Source organism: Myotis nattereri, assembly GCF_964212035.1.
Source record: "Myotis nattereri genome assembly, chromosome: 2".
NCBI lineage: Eukaryota > Metazoa > Chordata > Mammalia > Chiroptera > Vespertilionidae > Myotis > Myotis nattereri.
This window is the reverse complement of record NC_138076.1, coordinates 213,150,680-213,172,665: the sequence shown is the minus strand read 5'-3', so window position 1 is coordinate 213,172,665 and position 21,986 is coordinate 213,150,680. Positions and strand designations below refer to the sequence as shown.

The 21,986-nt window shown below is 53.9% G+C and overlaps 1 protein-coding gene across 1 annotated transcript in view; it reads left to right on the top strand.

The window, feature by feature from the left end:
* LOC308513141 (EF-hand calcium-binding domain-containing protein 6-like) overlaps positions 1 to 9,567 on the top strand; it is a 35,896-nt gene extending 26,329 nt beyond the window's left edge. Inside the window, exons 5-7 of the mRNA XM_081082972.1 lie at positions 2,494 to 2,705; positions 7,865 to 7,953; positions 8,623 to 9,567. Of these exons, the coding sequence (XP_080939098.1) occupies positions 2,494 to 2,705; positions 7,865 to 7,953; positions 8,623 to 8,776 (455 nt within the window). The 3' untranslated portion in view covers positions 8,777 to 9,567. The remainder of the gene's footprint in view (positions 1 to 2,493; positions 2,706 to 7,864; positions 7,954 to 8,622) is intronic.
* The last annotated feature ends 12,419 nt before the right edge of the window (positions 9,568 to 21,986 follow it).

Below are 21,986 nucleotides of genomic sequence, written 5' to 3'. Positions count from 1 at the left end.
TGCTCTGTGTAATCTCTCAGTCGAGCTGGACTGGTTGCGGTTTCAGTTAGATTTGGGGGACCCCTGGTTTCAGATGTCCCCCTTCAACAGCTCTTGACATCTGAACCCTGGGGAGACTCCAGAGACCTGTCCCACAGCCCAGCTGCCAGCTTGACCCACTGGGGAGCTCTGCGCTTTCAGCCCAGCTGCCAGTTTCAGAAGTGTTCTGGGTGTTCTCTGCCCCGGCCCAGCCACTGGCCACCCTGCCCGAGGTCTGCAATGGGCTGCGAGGTCCACTCAGTGAAGGCCCGCTGGCTCTGGAGGGACTGCCTCAGCTCTCTGCTCTGTCCTCCGTGGGGGTCAGCCGCTGCCCTGCGCCAGCGGAAGGCCCTGTGTGCCCTGGGCACCACACAGCTCAGCGCGGCTTGGCTTTTCTTCCTGGGGCTCCACAGGGGGAGAGGGTCCTGGGTCTTCTGTCTCTGCGAGTGCCCATCCTTTCTGAATTTAATCTCTTTCCATCCTTCGTTCTCTGATGGGCTTTTAAAGCCATCTTTTTTGGCTTATCTCATTTTTTCCTCAATGTTAGAAGGAAGAGGGACAGTCTGTTGTGACTTTATTCTGGATAGATGTAAACAATTCTGTCAAATTGCCATGCAGAAAGGTGAAATTAATTTGCATTCTCACTAGCAGGTCATGCAAAGTTTGGTTAGTGCTTTCATTTTAAATCTCAGAAGTTGCAGGGGCACGTGAAATGAAAGGTTTCCCTTTAAGTAATTTCACATGGTTTCAAATTAATATTTTCTGATAATTCTAGTAATTATTTTTTCCTAATAATTTTAAATTAGAATTATTGATTGAAAAGATGGGTTTCCAGAAACACCAATTAGAAAGCATGCATGCACCCCTATGTTCATAGCAACACAATTTACAATAGCTAAGATCTGGAAACAGCCCAAGTGCCCATCAGTACACAAGTGGATAAAAAAGCTGTGGTACATTTACACCATGGAATACTATGCAGCAGTAAAAAAGGAGGATCTCTTACCCTTTGAGACATCATGGAGGGACCTGGAGAGTATCATGCTGAGTGAAATAAGCCAGTCCAAGAAAGACAGGTATCACATTATCTCACTCAGATGTGGAATCTGATTCACAAAATAAAAGATGAACGAAGTGGATCCCGAGACATGGAAGCATGGGACAGAGTGTGGAATTTTGGAGGGAAGGTGTGCGGGTGGGAAGTGATCGACCAAAGAACTTGTATGCATATATATATGCATAACCCACGAACACAGACACTAAGGCGGCGAAGACCTGGGGCCCAGGTGAAGGGGGTCAATGGGAGAAAAAAAGGGGCATATGTAGTACTTTCAATAATAAAGATTTTAAAAAATAATAAATTAAAAAAAGAAAAGACAGAAAAGATGGGTTTCTCAGAAAGCAACTAAAAATGTCCATGAAAGTCTGAAAGAAAGATTTCAGGACGGAGATGTAAATGGCCAGGAGGGTCCCTCTGTGACACTGGGTGCAGCTGGCACTCCAGGCTGGGCGGGCCGAGGGAGAGCAGTGTGTGTGGGCCCACAGGGAATTGCGAGCTGTGCCACGTGAGTCCGTGGAGACTGGAAGTCCACGCGTGGCGACACTGCACCGTGAGCATCTCTGTGGGAGGGTTAAGCCCTTCCCCTCCCTCAGGCTCTCAGCCGGTCCTCTCCTCCCAGGGGAGCAAATGCCCGGAGCACCCACCTGCGGCTTTGTGACTCCACACAGCATGGCAGCCGGTGCGGTATCTTACGAGGGTGACCAGGCAATGCTACAAACGTTTAACCACGTAAGACACAGTTACTAACTGCGGTCACCAAGCCTGTGCAACCTCGTAAATAGAGAGGTTTTGCAAACTGCAGCGATTCTTAGCTTCCTCTTCCCCAGTCGGTCATAAACTAGAAAATAGAATAGTCACATCTTCCAGCTGATGCTGGTTGGCACCGTGAGTTGATTTGTAGTTAGTGTATTTACTTGTCACTTCAACCAGTTACTACAGCAGTTTCCATCGTAGGCAGAGGAAAGGCAGGGCCGTGCGGTATCCTCTCTCCTCTGTGACTCTGGACCCAGGGACCTGACGCACTGCAGCCAGGACGCCCCTCCGTCAGGCCAGGCCCCAAAGCACGTTCGAGCTCAGCCCTCTCCCCCCTCGGTGTGCCTGTTCTCAGTTCCTCCTTGTCTCGGACGGGGATGTGATCTAGATGTAAGAATACACGTTTTACCCTCGAAAATGAGCCAGAGGTTGAAAACTCAGTGTAGTTTAGCAATTGATTTAAAAGGAATTGACTCCTAAGCTTCATTCCCACACCCTGTTTCCACCTGTAATGACCCACGCTCTTCGCAGGGCGTTTTTGTCCTTATCACTGTCATTCCACAGAGACAGGTCTCAGGCGGCTTGGCCCCAGGCCACAGCGGGGAGGGTTTTGGTCGCTTAGCTCTAAGCATGTTTAATAAATAGCCGTTTCTCTTTTACAGCCACAACCGTTGCAAATCCGATACTGTCCTTCTTAGATGTTAAACGGATTTTGTTTAAAAAAATTACTGATAAAGGAGACGAGCTGGTGAAAGCCTTCTTGCTGCTGGACCCCAGCTGCAGCATGACAGTGTCCCGGAGCGAGCTGCGGAGGGTCATCAGCTCCTTCCTGCTGGCTCTCACCCGGGAGCAGTTCCAGGACGTGCTGGCCGAGGTAGGGTCGCGTCACCCCGGCGGCCAGGGCGATGGCGGCAGCGGCGGCCCGAGGGAGCCGTGCGCTCTTTCTTCACGTCGCATCCTCACGTTGGGGCAGAGTTGGGATGAACTTTGGTTGTATGTCGCACGTGGCACTGTTACAGTAATTTCTTTTAGTTTTTTGTTTGTCTTGCCTTGTTTTGTAAAGCTTCCAATGTATAAAGCATTTGGTCAACTTGCATTTTTAAGAATATATTTTTATTGATTTCAGAGAGGAAGGGAGAGGGAAAGAGAGAGAGAAACATCAATGGTGAGAGAGAATCATTGATCGGCTGCCTCCTGCACGCCCTGCACGGGGGATTGAGCCCACACATGGGTACGTGCCCTGACCAGGAATGGAACCACCGTCTCCTGGTTCATAGGTTGACGCTCAACCACTGAGCCACGCCGGCCGGGCTCAACTTGCATTTTGGAACTTAGTACAGATGCTCCTTGACTTACGAGGGGTGTGCCTCCTGATAAACCCGTGGTCAGTGGGAAATGTCCGGAGAAAATGCATTTAACACACCTCGCCGAGGAGCATGGCAGCCTAGCCGCCCGCGCAGCGTGCTCCGGGCACTCACAGCCGGCACAGTGAGTACACCCAACGGCGTTGATTGTTGACCCTGGTGAGCGCGTGGCTGCCTGGGAGCTGCGGCCACCGCCCAGCATCACCAGAGTGCCACTGGCCCTGGAAAAGAGCAAAATTCAAAGTACAGCTTCTGCTCAATGTGTATTGCTTTCGCACCATCATACAGCTCTAAAGTCATAAGTCAAACAAACCATCGTAAGTCGGGGCTGTCGGTATTTCGGCATTTGTTCCTGCATCCCAGGGTTACTGAGTATCTACTATATGCTAGGCCCAGTGCAGAGCAGCCAGACGTGGGCCACCCTTGAGGGGATCCCTGTCCAGCGAGGGAGCTATGAAAGGGCTGATAGTTGCCCCCAGACGGAGGCAGTTACAGGGTGGTTGGGAGTTAGAGGAGGGGACACTACCTAACAGTGAGGTGTGGCAGTCCAGGAGGGCTTTCAGGAGGAGGGGGTATTTAACTTGAGGGGAAACACCCAAGAATACCTAAATTCTTAGGGAAAATATCTAAGAATAAACTTAACCAAGGATGTAAAAGACCTGTACTCAGAAAATTCTAAGTCACAGAAGGAAGAAATGAAAGAAGATACAAGTAAGTGGGAGCATATACTAGTGCCTCGTTCATGAACAGGAAGAGTTAACCTCTTTAAATAGTCATACTGCCCAAAGCAATCTATCGATTCAATGCAATTCCTAGCAAGATGCCATTGGCATATTTCACAGAACTAGGGAAAATACCACAGAAATTTATATGGAGCCACAAAAGACCCTGAAGAGCCACAGCAGTCTTGAGAAAGAACAACAGAGTTGAAGGAATTATGCTACCTGACGTCAAACTATACTTCCAGGGCATAATAATCAAAACAGCATGGCACTGGCATAAACACAGGCATAGAGATCAGTGGAACAGAAGAGAGAGCCCAGAAACGAACCCACACCTTTATGGTCAATTAATATGTACCTACATGTTAAACAAAGGCTTTATTAAGATAGAATTTACATATTATCAAATTCACCATTTGAAAATATACAAGTTAGTGGTTTTTAATATAACCACAGAGTTGTGCAACTACTCCCTAATTCCTGGACATCCCACCACCTCAGAGAGAAACTCCGTATTCCTTAGCAGCCTCTCCTCACTCCCGTCCCCGCTCCCTGGCAACCATTAGCCTACTCTGTCACAACAGATTTGCTTATTCTGGACATTCCCTATGAATGGAATGGGACATTATATGATATTCTGTGTCTGGCTTCCTTCATTTCACATGTTTTCAGGGTTCCTCCGTGTTGTCGCATGAATCAGTACTTCCTGTTTTTATGGCCGAATAATGTTCCACTGTAGGAACAGGCCACCTTCTGTCTTCAGCCGATGGGCCTTGGCGTTGCTTCCACTCTTTGGCCTGTGTGAACAGTGCTGCTGTGACGGCTCATGTACAGGTGTCTGTGTGGACACGGGTCTTCCCTCCTCTTGGGGACACACCTGGCAGTGGAATTGCTGTGTCATACGCTAATGATGTTCTTTTACTTTTAAAGAGCGTTTGTCCTTGCAAACAGAAAATCTGTTTTCTCATAGGCTTGACTGAACTGACACTTTATACCAAATGGAGAATAAAAACATTATTTCCTGTTCATGTTTCCTATATTCATGATCTGATGTTAATTTAAAATTTTGACAACCTTCCCGTGCGAATCAGCTATGCAGGAAGAGGAAAAGCACAGAAGATGTGAAATGTGTATCTGTTTTTAAAAGCTACGTCTGTCTTTAAAAGAAGTTACTGAGAAATGTTGAATTTCAAAGATTAAAAAAAAAAACCCCAAACAACACAGGTCCTAACCGTCTATCCTCAATGATAAGCGTGTTTTTCTAGAGCCACGAGCTCCTGTGACGCGTGTGAATCGGGGCGGCTGGAGTCACCGGAGTGACGGGCGCGGCTTCTCTTCCCAGCCCCGCAGTCCAGGGAGCGTGAGGCTTTTCCCGATCTTTATTGACGAGTCCATGTGGTGGGACACCCGTTCTCCTACACCTAATGCCAGCCTAACGGGAAACGCGTGCAACTGGTAAAACATTTCATGGGAACGTCCCCCTTCAAATGAGGAAAGAACTTCCCAGTTAGAGTGAATTTACTTGAGCTTCAATTTAAAATATATGTTTTAATAAATATATATATTTATCAATAAAGTGATTTCAGAGAGGAAGGGAGGAGAGATAGAATCTTCAAAGATGAGAGAGAATCATTGATCGGCTGCCTCCTGCACACCCCCTCCTGGGGATCGAGCCCACAACCTGGGCATGTGCCCTTGACTGGATTCGAACCTGGGACCCTTCAGTCGGCAGGCCGATGCTCTATCCACTGAGCCACAGCAGCCAGGCCTTGAGATTCAATTTTTAATGTTAAGAACCATGTTGAACATGTTTGATTTCGGGTGTTGTGATCAGGCCCACACCTGAGGTTCTGTTGACAGGAATACGAATGGAAGAATACAGCCTCGGTCCCTGAGTGTTCATGTAGCAGTTTTGGAAGAAGTTGGCTTGGGAAATGGATTCCAGAGAATGGAAGCAGCTCGCCAGGTGGGAGCGGTGCCTCTGAAGCCCTTGGCAGCAGGGATACTGATTTCCCAGCCGCCGACCCCGGCCCATCCAAGACTGCTCTCAGCCCCTGGCCGGTGGACGGTTTTCATCCATGAACATTTTTGCCGGAATCACGAATATTGGAAGGCGAGTTCCGAGCGGAGCCTCTCCTGTGGACAGTGCCGTGGGGTCTGAGGTCTCGACGCGGGGCTGGCCATCACAGACATCTCTGCCGTAGGCTGCCAGAACAGCGTGGAATGTGCCAGAAGCCTCAGAGACCCATGGCCTGGCTGCTTCCCCGGCGGGTGGTTAGTGTGATGAGCCTGGCTCTGAAGCACAGGGCTGTCTGGCCCTTGATGGCAGTGCCATGAGGGGAGGCTGCACAAGGTCAGCCCCGCAGGAGGTCACCCGGGCTGCCTGGGGACTCCCATGGGCACCGGGCCTGGCACCCGAGCTGCTGGGGAGTGTGAGCTCCACTGGCGTCCTTCCCGCTTCATCCACTCCCTCCCCACCAGCCGCGAGGCGCCCCCGGGGAGCTGCGTGGGGACCCTGTCCTCACCTTCTGTACGACAGGTGTCCACCCCAAGTTAGGTCAACTCAGAGGCCCATCAGGTGAGAAGCCACGGGTCCTCCCGGGAAGAGCTGCACAAGGGACCCTCCCTCCACGCCCTCTCGGGGCACATGCTGAAATGGAGGGAGGTGTCCGCTGGGGAGACCAGCAGGCCGTGCAGGGCTCCAGCGGCGCCTGAGAGCTGAGGGGATGCGAAGCCACATGAGCAGACCCGCAGCTGTCGCCGCTGGGCAAGTGTGCTCTGCGTACTGTGTGTACGTGAATAAAAACGTTTATAATGATTGTGTTTATCTTCATTTTAGTTTTATAATTCTTTTGGGGGCCGGGAGAAAAATTATTTTCACTTTTTAAAAAATTGGCCTTTTTCCTTAGAAGTACTTTCAAACTCCAGAGCGTTTGTCAGAAGAGGGAGAGGGTGGGTGGGCCCCTATGGCACTAACAGCGCCCGTACCCTCTCCCCCCACGTGCCAGTGTGAACATGTGACCTCACCTGCTTCTCCTGTGACCTTTCCTTGTGTGTGTGTAAACAGTACTGTACATGACACACACAACAATAGACATAATGTTCTTTTTCTGAGCCATTTGAGAAGTTGCTTACGTTTTTGGTTTTTTCTTTCTAAATACTTCAGTGTGTAGACAAAGAACTATTCTCTTACATAATCATAGTACAGTTATCAACAGCAGTAAATTAAACATGGAGGGATAAATTAACATACAGTGTTGACACACTTGACCCAGTAATGTCTTTGCTAGAATTTTGAATTTAAGAATGACGTTTTGCCGAAACCGGTTTGGCTCAGTGGATAGAGCGTTGGCCTGCAGACTGAAAGGTCCCAGGTTCAATTCCGGCCAAGGGCATGTACCTGGGTTGCGGGCACATCCCCAGTAGGAGATGTGCAGGAGGCAGCTGATCGATGTTTCTCTCTCATTGATGTTTCTAGCTCTCTATTCCTCTCCCTTCCTCTCTGTAAAAAAAATCAATAAAATATATATAAAAAGATATATATATATAAAAAAGAATGATGTTTTCTACCTTACGAGCGTATGATGTACACAGCGTTTAGCTGGCACTCAGGGGGTAACACTGTGCTGATCCTCAGCCCCTTGGGAACCAAGTCCTTCATATTTCTAATTACACATATGTAATGTTTATTAGCACACGTCTATAAACATAATAGAATATATTTTTGCTAGGTAGATCTAGATTTAGATGATGATGTAGACAGCGTGCTGACATTTAATTAGCGCAGACTGGCATTCGTGTTGTTTGCACCTGGCTTGCTGAGCAGGAGGGTCACCCAGCCCCTGGTCTGAGCAGCTGTGTCCCACCCACATCCCGCCTCCGCCGGCGCTGCCCCGGCTTGGGTCCGAGTCCTCTAACAGGCTGTCCTCCTTCCTGTTTGAATGCAGATCCACCTCACCAGCACGGGCGCTGTTCCGTACCTCCAGTTCCTGTCCAGGTTTGGCGGGATGGACCTAAATGTAAATCTTATAAAGCGGTAAGTGGTGTTTTTTTTAATGTTCTTCATATGAAAATGTGAAATTTAAAATGATAAGAGATAAGACAGGGTCCTTAGAACTGATCATGTCAACAGATATATTTGGAAGACGTGTTGGTAGAACTTGACCCTATTGAATTTAATGCCCAGCCGGCGTGGCTCAGTGGTTGCGCATGGACCTAGGAACCAGAAGGTCACAGTTCGATTCCAGTCAGGGCACAGGCCTGGGCTGTGGGCTTGATCCCCAGTGTGGGGCATGCAGGAGGCAGCCGATGGATGCTGCTCTCCCATCATTGATGCTTCTCTCTCTCGCTCTCCCTTCCTCTCTGTAAAAATCAATAAAATATATTTAAAAAAAAGTGCACAGGGCAGCCCTGGCTGGTGTGGCTCAGTGGATAGAATGTCGGCCTGTGGACTGAAGAGGCCCAGGTTCTATTTCGGTCAAGGGCACATGCCTGGGTTACGGGCTTGATCCTCAGTGTGGGGCATGCAGGAGGCAGCCGATCAATGCTTCTCTCTCTCTCCCTCTCCCTTCCTCTCTGAAATCAATAAAAATATAAAAAATTAAAACGCATAGTTAAGCAACCCTTCTCATTTTGATCTCTGCATGCCCTACGTCAACATTGACTTGCTACATTTTAACAACAAGCTTTTCTTTTTGTCCCTCAGGTGCAGTGGAGGCGAAGTGAGTGGCGGCCGGACCCTGAAAGAGCTGGAAACCCTCGTAGGAGAGAAGGTAATGGAGAGCTTGTCAGATGCTCCCCCCCACCCCTCACCCCCCCTAAGAGCAGCCACTGTGAGCAGCGGGAGACGTGCAGCCTGAGCCACGGGCTTGTCTGCGTTCCCAGGTCAAAGCCGTTGGCTAAACAGATCTTACAGCGGCCCGCCCGCCCGCGAGAAGCCCTTTAGTGGGGCCGCCCTTTCTGTTTTTGTCTCAGACAGAAGCAGGGTTTTCTTTAAAGAGAGAAAACTACCGCTTTTTAGCAGTAAGTGCCAATCATGTGTGCACATTACCAACAACCAGGGGACTCAGGGAGATACACAAAGGGGGCGTCAGTCACAGAAGCGGCCTTGCGCTTAGAGAAGGAGCCGGTAGCTTTGCCCCGTTTGCTGATTGCGGTGGGTGTCACGGCACCCAGCTTGTGGGGGGGCGGGGATAGGGGGGCCTGTTCATGGCATTTGGGGCTTGGAATCGGACCCCTTTTTAAAATGCATTTGAACCTGTCAGTTGCACGAGCAGTTTGAGAATCATGGCTTAATTTATTTGATTCAATATGTTGGTTTGAAATGTGACAAATTTTCTTTCTTTTTTGAAGTCTTCTGAGATTTTCATACATTTGAATATCAAAAATAGCCAGAAATCCACAAAATGTGTGTCTGAATGTTCCTGGCGGATGCCGTGAGCGCCAGGCCGCGCATCTGCGCGTGATCGTGTGGGACATCGTCTGCTCCTCACACCCAGCTCCCTGGGCTCCAGGGAGGCGGGCGCCTGCTATATGCATTGGCTTCCTCCGTGGCGGTCCCTTTGTTCTTCTGTAAGAAACATGTCATGTGATCGATGTTATTGGTGGGTTACTTTTTTAAATCATGTCTTTATAAACAGTGTTAATCATGAAATTCTCCCAGGAAAGTTGACTGTTTATGACACTCGTATCAACATAATGACACCGTGGATCTGGACCGCGCCGCGGCGTTAGCATGGAGGGTGTGGGCGTGAGGGGTGTAAGCTACTGAGGATGATGGAGAGCTGAGGGGGACTCCCCACTGACCGTCCTTCGCCCCCGTCCTGTTCTAATCCCAGCCCTGCCCGGTGCCCCGCAGTGGGAGAGGCCCACCCATGGGCTGAGTCGGTTTAAACCCCTGCAGCTTTCATCAGCTTCTTGCGGTGAGAACAGAAAGGCGACATTCAGAGGGGAGGAGCGGGGAGGAGCTCAGCCTGCATCCGGGCAGCTCGGGGTCTGTCATGCCTTTGGCAGCTCGAACTGCTGGCCCAGATTCTTCCTTGATCCCAGCCCTGGGCAGGCAGGGGGCGTGGGACCAGGCAGGTATCTGCCACTTCAGCTGAGGCCTGGGCAAGTCCTCGTCATCATTTCCTCATTGTCAGTGGGACAGTCACACCCACCTGAGGTGCTGCCATGTGGTGTGGCGTGGCGTGAGTACCCGCAGCGAGCACCTGGGGGCTTGGACCGCGCAGCTGCCGTTTTTAGGGCAGCACTGCGCCCCCGCCCCGACCCCCAAGGGCAGAGAACGCAAACCTGCTCCTCGCCCTTCGCTGGGAGCAGCGCCCCTGGAGCTGAGGCCGGTCCAGCGAGTGGTCCACACACTGGGCGGGGTTTTTGCCCCCAGCTCAGAGTGGGCCTTCGGGAGTCTTCCTTCCTTTCCTCTCGGGCCCGGGCACCAAGCCCTCACACTCTTCCCAGCTCCTCAGTCTCCCGGGCCCCCGCCTGCCGGGGCCCAGCTCCATCCCTGAGCGGGGCCCCGCCCGAGGCCCAGACTCGGGGCTTTGCCTTCTTCAGGACGGAAAGGACGAAGGGCAAGCGTCCGTGTGTTGCCAGGCGAACCACCTTTTGGTCTTTCTCTGTTTACCTTTGGTCAACCCCCCGCTTGAGGGGAAGGTGGAAGCGAGGAGAGGCTGGCGAAGAAAGAGCAGCTCGTCTGGCGGCTCCTTGGATGCGCTCGTGGTAACCACGTCAGAGACGGCGCTCCCAGGCCTGCAGAGGAGCCCAGCGCTTCCCCCCCAAAAAAACCCCCCCCCAAAAAAACACAAAGGCAAAACTGTTCTGGAGCGAGGACCAGAGTTCAAGAGCGTCGAACTCAGTTAACACATAGGAGAGAAAGGCCCAGGCTCTGTGCTCTGTGCCGCGTAACCCCTGATCAGAGAGCTGTTCCTAGCCCGGTGCCATGATGTCCGAACATCTGGTCTACCGGCCGCGTGACCAGTGTGTCTGTCGGGCTCCAGCCCGTGGTCTAGCCGCGTGTTCGTGGGCACCCTGGCCGCCTCAGGCGTCTCAGAAGCGTCAGGAGGGAAGCAGAGGCGCTGCGCTGCTTGCTTGGTCCGTGATTCCCCAGAAGGAAAAGACAAGTGATGGTAGGTTCACTTTCTGAAAATGGTGTATTTTCCTAAAAAGACATTTAAAAATTACGGCTTGAGGAATAAAGAAACAGTGAATCACAGCCACTTTGTACACGTGCCTCGCCATGATCGCAGCGCATCGCCTGAGTGCCGCCCGGCCGCCCCGAGCGAGGCCTTAGCCGGGCGCAGGCTCCGGTGCCTCACGGCCTCTCCCGATCCCGATCCCGATCCCGATCCCCGCCTGCTCGGCCGGCGCTGCCGGTGTGGGCTGCTCTGCGGCAGATATTTGAACACATCTCCTGGCTCACCTGAAGGGAATTAGCATATCGCAGAGCTGTTGGGACAGATTGCTCAGCGGCGCTGTCCTCCCGAGGAGAAGCCTGTCAATCACAAGTGTCACAGCTCCAAGTGCGCCTGCGCCCTCCGCATGGAGACGGCGCTCACGTGTGATCCAGAGAATGTCACCTCCCAGGCACTCCCACTGTGAAAATTATGCCGCAAACACTCCTCCTCCAGGACCTCTGTGGCTGCTCTAGGACAGTGGTTCTCAACCTTCCTAACGCCGCGGCCCTTTCATACAGTTCCTCATGTTGTGGGGACCCCCAACCATAAAATTATTCTCGTTGCTACTTCATAACTGTAATGTTGCTACTGTTATGAATCATCATGTAAATATCTGATATGCAGGATGTATTTTCATTGTGACAAATTGAACATCATTAAAGCAGTGATTAATCACAAAAACAATATGTAATTATATATGTGTTTTCCGATGGTCTTAGGCGACCCCTGTGAAAGGGTCGTTCGACCCCCAAAGGGGTCGCGACCCACAGGTTGAGAACCGCTGCTCTAGTCCTAACTCACCAAAGGCTCCCCGGGAGGTGAAAGCAAGGATTCCGTTATATCAGAATTATTTCAGACTAAGTTTATCTTTTTATTTTCTTAAAAATAAGGTTTTCCTGTGTGTGGCAAATCCATGCACAGATACACTTATAGGGTGAGTGTTTAAAGCGGTGCGGGGCCGGGGAGCAGGTGGGAACCCTCGGACCTGCCTCGCGGGGTGTGCGGCTGAGCGGCTCTCACCTGAGCGGCCTGCGCACATGCGTCGCTGCCACTGTTTCCTGGGCTGTGAGAGCGGGGACAGCATCACAAGGCCTTGCTGAGATTCTGTGTGAGTCACTATAAAATGAACTCACCAGAACGCCGGAAGTTACTCAAAAAAACAGGAATTTGCGTTTGGAGGAGATGAGACACGAGTTCTCATGCAGACAGTTAAATGGTGGCCATTTATGGTTTAAAGCCACAGAGCGGGAGGGTAAGGAGGCCGGATGCCGATGGCACCCACATTCAGTCTGTCTCTGGGGCTCTGAGCGGGTCCTGGGGAGACGCCACGTGGTTGGGTGTGGGCTCACAGCGGGCGCCAAGAGTTCCCGGGGAGGTGTTTCCTGACTTCACTAAATTGTGTGTTACTTTATAGATATAAAGTAGTTTATATACTTAATATCCCGATTTCAGAGAGGAAGGGAGAGAGAGAGAGAGAAACATCAACGATGAGAGAATCATTGATCAGCTGCCTCCTGCACCCCCCCCACTGGGGATTGAGCCCACAGCCTGGGCATGTGCCCTGACCAGGACTCGAACTGTCACTTCTTGGTTCATAGGTCGACACTTAACCACTGAGCCGCACCGCCCGAGCTATAGTTGTGCATTTCTTTAACACCCAGGCCATTCTGGGATTTCCTGGGAGGGGCACCTTCTCTGTCCGGCGCAAGCTGAGCTTCAGTGCCGTGGGCGGGTCCTGGTGCCCGATGTGAGCTCGGGCTGTTTCCTGGTTGAAAGCCCAGCTCTGCAGGGCCGATCTCCGGGCCGGGCTGGGCAGCGGGAAACTCCGGGAGAGCGGAGGTGGGAGCTCCAGGTGGGCTGTGGGGAGAGGGCGTTTCGGTGTGGAGGACGGTGAGGGGCCTGCGGGGTAGCTTTCAGGACTGAGTCTGGGGAGAGGGGGACCCTGGCAGTGGGGCCGTGGCCGTGTGTGGCAGGGCCCTGTGTCTGCCCTGTGGGGAGCTCTGTCTCTTTAGGCAGGCCGGGCCGGTCACCCCGGAGAGGCAGGCCGGGCCGGTCACCCCGGAGAGGCAGGCCGGGCCGGTCACCCCGGAGAGGCAGGCCGGGCTGGTCACCCCGGAGAGGCAGGCCGGGCCGGTCACCCCGGAGAGACAGGCTGAAGAGGAGGATGGAAGGATCCGAGGCCGGGCATTTACCCTGATGTCGGACAAGGCGTGGGGTGGGGTGGTTCATTGAAGGTTTCGGGTGGGAGTGGCATGGGCAGGAGGTGTTAGGAGGTGCTGCCAGCAGTGCAGCGGGTACATCCAATGGGAAGGCAGCGGAGGCAGGGCACCCAGACCAGACGCAGACGGGACCTCATCATCAGCCACATCTGAGCACCGCTGGGGCGCGGAGACCTGGAGTCTTGGGAGGGGTGTGGCTTGCCCTTCCCTGCGTGCAGCTCTGCCCTGGCGTGAGCTGGAGGCGGGTGACGGGGTGGCCGGCCTGTGGGTGTGGGCTGGCTGAGCAAGATAAGAGGGACGGGAAATTTCCTTCTAGATCTGGCTGCTCCAAAGCCCAGCTATTGGTATGCAGCCTCCGGCTTGTTTTCCTGGCTGTCGGGGTGCATGGTGGGTGGGATTCTCCTAGAAGTCCTTAAGCTGCACGTGGCAGGGGCGCATTTTAACAATGAATCAAACGTGCGGGAGGTTTGCGTGGCCTGTGCTCAGAGAACAGCAGTTGATCTTTCCACTGTGGCTGCAAGGAAACCCCACTCCGGAGTTTTGGGTTTTTGCTCCGTGATAGCAGCTCTGATGTTGAGGTTGCCTTGACCTTGTGGTCGGCCCCCTTTTCTCCGTGTTCACCGGTCTCGTGTGAGGTCTCTGTGAGCGTGTGCAGCCTCGGTCGAGGCAGTGATGCTCGCGTGCAGGGAGTGTGTGCTGTCCTGGGCGTGTGTGAGGGAGCCCCAGGGTGGGAGAGCCAGTGTCACCAGGCGGAGGTGGCGCCGCCGGCCGCTCCGCCCACCGGCCCCCACATGGAGAGCTTGTGTTGATGAGGTTCTGAATGTGCTCTAATTTTTTCCTATCTGGTTTGGCTCATCGCTACCAGCTGGTAAATAGGAAATGTTCACGGTAGGAAGCCAATACTCTGCAGAGCGTAAACAGATGGAACTGATATAAAGTGACAAGTTAGACGGTGCTGGGAGAATACGGAGCCAGACTCAGAGCGTAGCAGGCAGGCCGCTCGCCCCGTTCCGGTCCATTTAGTCCCGAATGGGCTTCCTGTCTGCACAGCTGTGCTTCCTTCATCCCCCGTCCTTTCTTCTGGTTGATAATGACAATTTCAAAGAAAAACTTTAATTAAAGATTTTATACGAAATAGCCAAAAGTAGAATAATAAGGAAAATGAGCACTGATGTGTTTATTGTGAGAGAACTCCTTTTTCATGGTTTCATTTAAAAAATGTCTCCTTAAGTTTAAAATGAAGGTAGCCGCGGTGCCAGGTGCGCGGTGAGCAGGGGACGCCGAGACGGTGCTCTGCGGGGAGGTGCTCTGCGGGGAGGCCCTTGGCTCAGGCCAGGCGGCGTGGGATGCCTCCCTCCCCCCACGGCCGAAACCAGGGCGGACGCGGTGGCTGCGGTGCGGAGCCGGACAGAAGTCAGCGGAGCAGGAGCAGGGAGGACACGGCTGTGAAGGTTGAAGTTAAGCACAGGGTCCCGTCTGACACGGAGAACCGTGCCCCCTGGGGAAGGGCCGGCCAGAGAGCCTGCAGCCGAGTGGGCCTTCGGGCCTCAGGGCGGACACATTAGTGAGGCCTCCTCTCACCTCCTTTAATATCGGGGTGCTCATAGTAACTTGGGTTCACAGCTTTCCTTCTTGGAGGTCTAAGTGCTGTAAAATAAATTGTAGACAGAGAGCTATGGAGTAATAACCACATCCACCGTGAGGAGTTTGTCAAGCCATTGCACTCAGTGGGTGCACCTGTGAGGCTTCTGCTGCGCACTGTTCTCCGCAGGCGCTGGCCAACCTGCCTGCCCTGCCCGCAGCCTCTGGTCCATCAGCAGGTCCATCAGCGCGTTTACTGAGCGTGTTCCCTGGGGCACTGCACCCGCGCTCATTGCTCCCCCCACATTGCTCCCCCCACGCGATACAGCTCCCAGTGCAGCCCCTCTTCACAGACGAGGAAACGGAAGGCGAGGCCGCTGTTCCATTGTCACCTGAGCAACAGTGCAGAGCATTCAAGTCTCATTTCAGGGCTGGTTCTGCCCCGGGAGTGGGAAGCAGCTCCTGGCTGGTCCCGGCTGCTGGATGGGCTGAGACAGGTCTGGCTCAGAGGGAAGGCGGTTGGTTGAGAAATTGCTGGCCAGTTGGGCGGCTTCTGCAGAGCCTTGGGCCCATTTCCTGGGTCTTTGAAGTCCCCATAACTGTTGTTTGGTTTTCTTTGTAAATCCTCAGCGCTTCTCCTTGTGTTTGTGCACAGAAAGCCCTGACACCGCTCAGATATGAGCGGGGGCGCAGGGGAGAGCATGGGATGGGTCATGAATATTGTTTGGAAAGATAGTAAATATTTTTAATTTCACAGACCAGACAGCCTGCTCTGTCCACTTACTCAACTTTGCCTGTGCAGGGGAAGCAGCCAGAGGCAATCCTTCCCATATAATAAAAGGCTAATATGCAAATAGACTGAATGATGAAAGAACCAGACCAACCAGTTGCTATGACGTACACTGACCACCAGGGGGTGTGTGCAGAACATGGTGGGATGGCCGCTGTGGGATGGTGAGCAGGCGAACAGGGGTGCCAGACCAAGGCAGGGCACCGGTACCTGTCATCGGGGTGAGACTCTGGCGGTTACTGAAAATTCTTTGCTCCTGTGTGCCGCAGTCCTGCCTGGTGTTTGCACCCGCAGCTGGCGCCAGCCCCGCTCGCACCCACTGCTGGTGCCCGGCGCTGGGCCCAATCGCTCGGCTCCATCAGCGGGTGCTAGCAGCGGCTGCCACCCCTGATCACCCCTGAGGGCTTCTCCACCTCCCCCTGCTCCTGAGGGGTGATCAGGGCAGCAGCTGGTGCTCGCTCCCGCTGACAGCACCGGCCCCACTCTCACCCGCTGCTGGCTCCGGCCCCAGTCGCTCTGCACCATCAACGCGTGGGGCTGCCGGCAGACAGAGAACCGGGCTGTGGTGGGAGGGGCCCGGAGGGGGCATATATGCAGGAGGCTCCGAGACAGTTGGCTCTCGCTGCAGACTTGTCCCAGTTACACCCGGACGCTGATGTCCAGTGGCCTGGAAAGGAGTGCTGCCCACGCCACCCTCATTCTCTCTTCACCGTCCCCCGCCGCCCTCCTCCCTCTCCGGGGCAGTGGGGAAGTGGGGCCGGGGCATGGCCACTGTGACCCCCCATGCTGGCCCCCTCCACCCCTTGCTTCCCTCCCACCCTGCGCGGGACCAATCTTGACAGCGTGGCCTCACCGGCGCCTTTGCTAAGCCTCGCCATCTGCAGCTCAGTGCAGATCCTGCCAAACTCCCGTCTGACAAATGATAAGAGACTTGGAGACGTCGCCGGGTGGGTGGGGCTCGGTGCCAGCCTGGCTGCTCCCCGCGCTCCGCGCTGCAGAGCCATATGGGTTGCTTTGGGTTTTAAAAAGCACATCTCCTCGTGCCCTCCGTTCCGCCGGAGAGGGGAGCGGGATCTGGCGCAGACCAGGCGCGGAGCGTTTATGTGGCCGGGCTGGGTCTGTGCTTTCTGACCAGGTGCTGCAGCCGAGGGGACCCCCCCAGCCATGGGCCCCCTCCTCCTGGCTTGGCGTCCCCAGTTTCGGGTGTTTGATCCTATCAGCCAGTCTCTCTGGTGCTTAGAAGCGGAGATGTGTGTGGAACCCCGCACAGGACTTGCCACGTAACCGCCATTCCGGTGACGGTGGTGCAGTGACGCGGTTGCACGCGGGAGGGCCCTGCAGAGCGGTGCAGGCAGGGGACCAGGCTCCCGGGAGGCCGTCGCCAAGCAGGGGCGGGAGCCATGAGCGGAGCCTGCTCTCGGAGCAGACATTCCAGGGGAGACACAGTGCGACTAGCACAGTGTTCGTTGGCGAGAAGTGCTTTGAGGAAGTTGGGTGGGGTCCTTCCTATCTTATGCACGTGCCCAGGGGAGGCCATTTTGATAAGACATTTGGGCCGAGACCCAAGTGCAGTGGAGAGCAGCCGGAGGCTCCCTGGGCAGAAGGTTCCAGGCCAAGGAACAGAACCTGCAGACGCCTTGAGGCAGGTTCTTGTTCCCCTGGCAGCTTGATGTGCCTTCTCTCCTCTGCGGGGCGGGTGGTTACATCGACGGGTTCGAATCCCAGCATCGTCAGCGACTAGCCAGGGCTGTCAGGTGGCTCCCATGGCTTCCCTGAACCTGTCTTACCTGACAGGGAAACCGGTCCTTCACCTCCCACGAGTCCGCCACGTGGCTCTGCGCTGGGCACACGGAGCCCAAGGGTGTCTCTTTCCTCTAAATACACGTGGCTGAAGGGCAGGTGCTCAGCTCGGCCTCCGCGTCTCCGCGGGCCTGCGATGCCCTTCACGTGTGTGACGTAAGCACGCACTTGCTGAACTCAAGGCCTCTGTAAGGCCTTGCTGTGGTGTCTTTGAAAAACCAGAGGGGTGGAAGTTCAGTCCTGGTTTTCATTCCGCTCCTGGTAAGAGAGTTTGCACGTGGCTGTGAGGAATAGAGCGGTAATGTGAGGCGCGGCAGAACTGTGTCTACCGGTGTCGGGCACCAGAGACGCTGCTTCCTGTGGCCTACAAGGGGGTGGATTGTGCATGAGACTGACTGCTTCACATCAGAAAGAGGGTTAAAAAAAAAACAAAAAACACTTACTGAGACCATTTACAGAGGAAATTGCCTTAAAACATTCGAGAAATGCAAAGTGTTCTTCCTCCCGTTCACATGTCGTTCTGCAGCACCAATCACTGCGCGTCTCTGAAACGTGTTCTTTTACAAGAAGCGTTTAGCAGCGTTCCCATTTCTCGTTACCATTTTGGTTGTCAGCACTGGATCTTCTGACGTTTCCTAATTGGCTTTTATACGCAGATTTATACAAACATTAAAGCCGTGGTCCGCGCCCTCCACCTCATCGACGTGAACAGGACGGGCCGGATGCAGCCCAAGGAGCTTCGGCGGGTCCTGGAGACCTTCTGCCTGCGGATGACGGAGGAGGAGTACAGGAAGTGAGTGAGGGGGCGCCCAGGACATTTCCCAAAGGGGGCCTGTCGGTCCCTCAGATCCTCACATTGTCGTCCCCCCCGACCCCCGTCTCCACTCTCCTAAAAGGGGCCCTGTTCGCCATCCTCCCACGTTCACACGGCTCTCCTGGAGTCTCCGAAGGGAGAGCTGACGGCTCTCGCTCCTTCAGCACCCAGGGTGGGAGTCACTGGCCTGGGACTCCCTGCACCTCCGTGAAGGTGACCCAGCCCCAGCTGCCTGGCTCCTCCCGGCTGGCACCACGCCCTCCATCCCTGTGCTGGCAGCGCACGCCACTCACAGCCTGGGGTTCGGAGGAGAAGGAAACTGTCCACATTTGTTCACGAGCTGACGCTCCCGACTGGCTCTCCATCCTGATCAGTTCATTGTCTCGGAGGACTGCTCCTGCCAGGTCGGGGCGCTCCACAGGGGACAGCGAGGGGCTGAACTTGAGCTGCTCCGCCTTTGGAAGCTCTCCCAGAGCCTCCAGGAAACTCGCGTCATGTAGAGGCAGCCAGGTGCTTGCTTCAGTGGCCACTTGAGTTTTGAATGGAAGCCGCTAGGAGGGCCCATGTTTAACTTTATAGAGGGCTCAGCCCCAGGCTCTCCGGCTCCTCCCCTTCCCACTTCTGTCAACACCCTCCAGGCCACCAACGGGAGTGCCAAGCTCAGTGGTTCACCCCAACACTGACGTGGCTGTGGAAGTGGCTCGCTGTGGTTCCTTGCACAGTATTTTTAATTTTAAAAAAATCAGAGAGAGAGAGACCGATTTGTTTTCCCACTTATTTATGCATTCATTGCTTGATTCTTGTATGTGCCCAAACTGGGGACTGAACCCCAAACCTTGGTGTACGGGGACGAAGCTCAAATCAACTGAGCTGCCCGGCCAGGGCGTCCTTGCAGTAGTAACGAGACATTGTGGCCTCTGTTGGAGGCGGAGGCCTGCGCTCCTGTGGCGGGGAAGTCAAGAGGGCGTGTGGCTGGCGCAGGCACTGCAGGGTCTGAAAAGCAAGGAGACATTTTAAAAATGGAAATCTCCCAGTCTTTTGAATAATTCCTTTTTTCCGCTTTATCACCCACCTCAGAATATAAAAGCCATAATAGATGTTTTAATTTTTACATCTTCCCGGCTGGGAAAGTGTCCAGAATAAGATCCAAACAAAACAAATTAAATAATTTTGTGCACGCAATTATAGAACACAAGCAACACTTTAAAGCCGGCAATCAAAAAGCAGAACTGTTTTATTTGACAATAAACCTTGCGTTTGGCACAGCCGTCTCCAACCTAGTAAATCTATAAAAAATGCTGCTGTCTGCTTCCCCATCTCACAAGCACTGAATAATAAAGGACTCCACACGTTTTTTTTGAGATGTTTTAAGCCTCAGAAACAATGCTGTTTCCTGCTGAGGCTGAGGAGGGGGACTGCCTTCCTCGGGGATGGAGCGCGGCCGGCAAAGCCGCCATGTCCTCAGCGGCTTCAGTGCTTTTCCTGTGACTCACGCACACGCTCTTCCCCGGAAGCTGCTTCCGGACTAACGGTGCCTTTTCCGCGTGTGAGCAGGAAACAGTGCATTTTTGAATCCCCCTTTTTGTTTAATCTATTTAATTCCAGTCTTCAGTGCTTGGTGTGGTGGGCGTGGCCTGGGGTCAGGCCCCCTGGGGTCCAGTTTGTGCTCTGCCCTCCCTCGTGCTTGGCCCTCGGGAGGCTCTGGGCCTCTCGAGACTCAGTTTCCTCTTGAAGAAACGGAGGCGAGGAGCCTGCCAGGCAGGGATGGTGTGAGGATTCCAGCGCGCCAGGCATTGATTCTGTACAAAGCGTGCCGCGTGCCCTAAGCGTGTTGATTCCGTTAGCCCCCCCCCCCCCCCCTTGGTAAAGAGCCCTCTGCAGCTGCAGAATGCCCTCCAGCTGACGCGAACCAGCGGGGGGGGGGGGCGGGGGGAATCACCAGGTTTTACACCTCATCAGAGGATCCCGAGATCCTCGGGCTTTTCTTTCTTCGTCCCCATCTTGCCCCCCTGTCCGCTGCCTTACAGGCCACAGTGCTGGAAGCAGGTGAAATAACTGATGAGCAGCCTGGAGACAGACAAAGCCCTCCTCCACCCTCCTCACCAGCCGCCTGGCCCGTCGGCTGCCAGCCGGGGAGCCCCCAGGCTCAGGTCCAGCCGGTGGCCCTGGAGAGGCTGCGGGGTCGGTTGGTATCTTTCCCTTTGCCCTTCCAGTCGACCTTCCCACAAGACTGACCTGCCTGAGGTCTCTGGACGTGTGGGTGCAGGTCCCTGGGAACGAGGCCTGGGTTGTATAATCTTAGGAGCGATTCTGTCTCCCAGGCCTTTATTCTTATTTACAAAAACCCAAAATCAGCACAGGAAATCCTCTGAGATACCGCACGCTCGGGCAGGGCGGGCTGCGCTTGCTGGAGGAGGCCTCACCGTGGGTTCTGTCTGTCCGTGCGCAGTGGCTGGGCCGCGGGCATTGAGACCGGGCCGGGTGGGCGTTAGGAGCAAATGCCAGTTTGAAGGTTGCTGTTTTCACAGCAAATGATGGGCTGGTGAGGAGATTTCCGCCTGCGTCCCTTTCCCTGTAGCAGCTGGCAGCCAGCACTGTCTAGAGTTCGGCGACTGAAAAAGGGAGCGTTCGGGGCGCCTCCTGGGGTCCCGAGCTCAAGCCTTCTTCGCAGGAGACGGACTGTGGGTGAGGGCGGGCGTTCAGGGACCTCAGTGCTACATCCGGCAGCTGTCAGATCTCAGGATAATTTTCTTGGTGGAACAATAGGCAGGATTCACCACGGCGGGAACAGAGTTGTGCGCGGGGATGAGTGCATGACATCACTCTGCTAAATTTGGAAAACAGAAAAATAAATACTTTAAGTGATAATTACTAAATTTGTAGAAAGCAGCATGAGATGAGATAATTATAGAAACCAACACATATGGAGATAAAGTAACCAAACCTTTAAAACCTGTCATTTTTAAATAAATGTAACAATGCAGAAATTATCTAGAAAACTATATATCAGGTGACACACTGGAATAACTGGAAAAAAATTCTAAACATCCTATTTATCTTAACTTAAAAAATAGCGTATCCATATATTTCAGGGAGAAACATTGGTTATGATTAAAATTTTCTCTATATATAGAAATCATAGCATGTGCCAAGAAAAGTACTCCCCCCGCCACACACGCCCCTGCTGCAGTTAACGGCCTGAAACAGTATGTCCTGCTGGCCTCCGTTTCTCTGGTGGAAGGACACGCTTGGTCAAGGTGATGGGCATGTTCTCCCTGCACCCAGCTCTAGGCTCTCTGATTACTGACATTTTAACCAGAGAAACTAGCTTCTGGCCCAGCTCCGTTCCCCCCAATTATGACAGGAAAGTAGAGCCTGCTTTTGCTCAGAGTGCCGGCGTGGCTCCCAGGCAGCACACACCCTGGCCGCACCTCCTCCTGCCACAGAAAGATGGCCCCATAGGCGTCCCAGGCAGAGCCTTCCCCAGGGGGGTTCCCGAGGCGATCCTGCCCCGTGGGCCTCCACGTGTGCACCTGTCCCGTTGGTCCCGTGGGCCTCCACATGTGCCCGCCCCGTTGGCCTCCACGTGCGCCGCCCCGTTGGCCTCCACGTGCGCCTGCCCCATGGGCCTCCACGTGCTCCCGCCCTGTGGGCCTCCACGTGCGCCTGCCCTGTTGGCCTCCACGTGCTCCC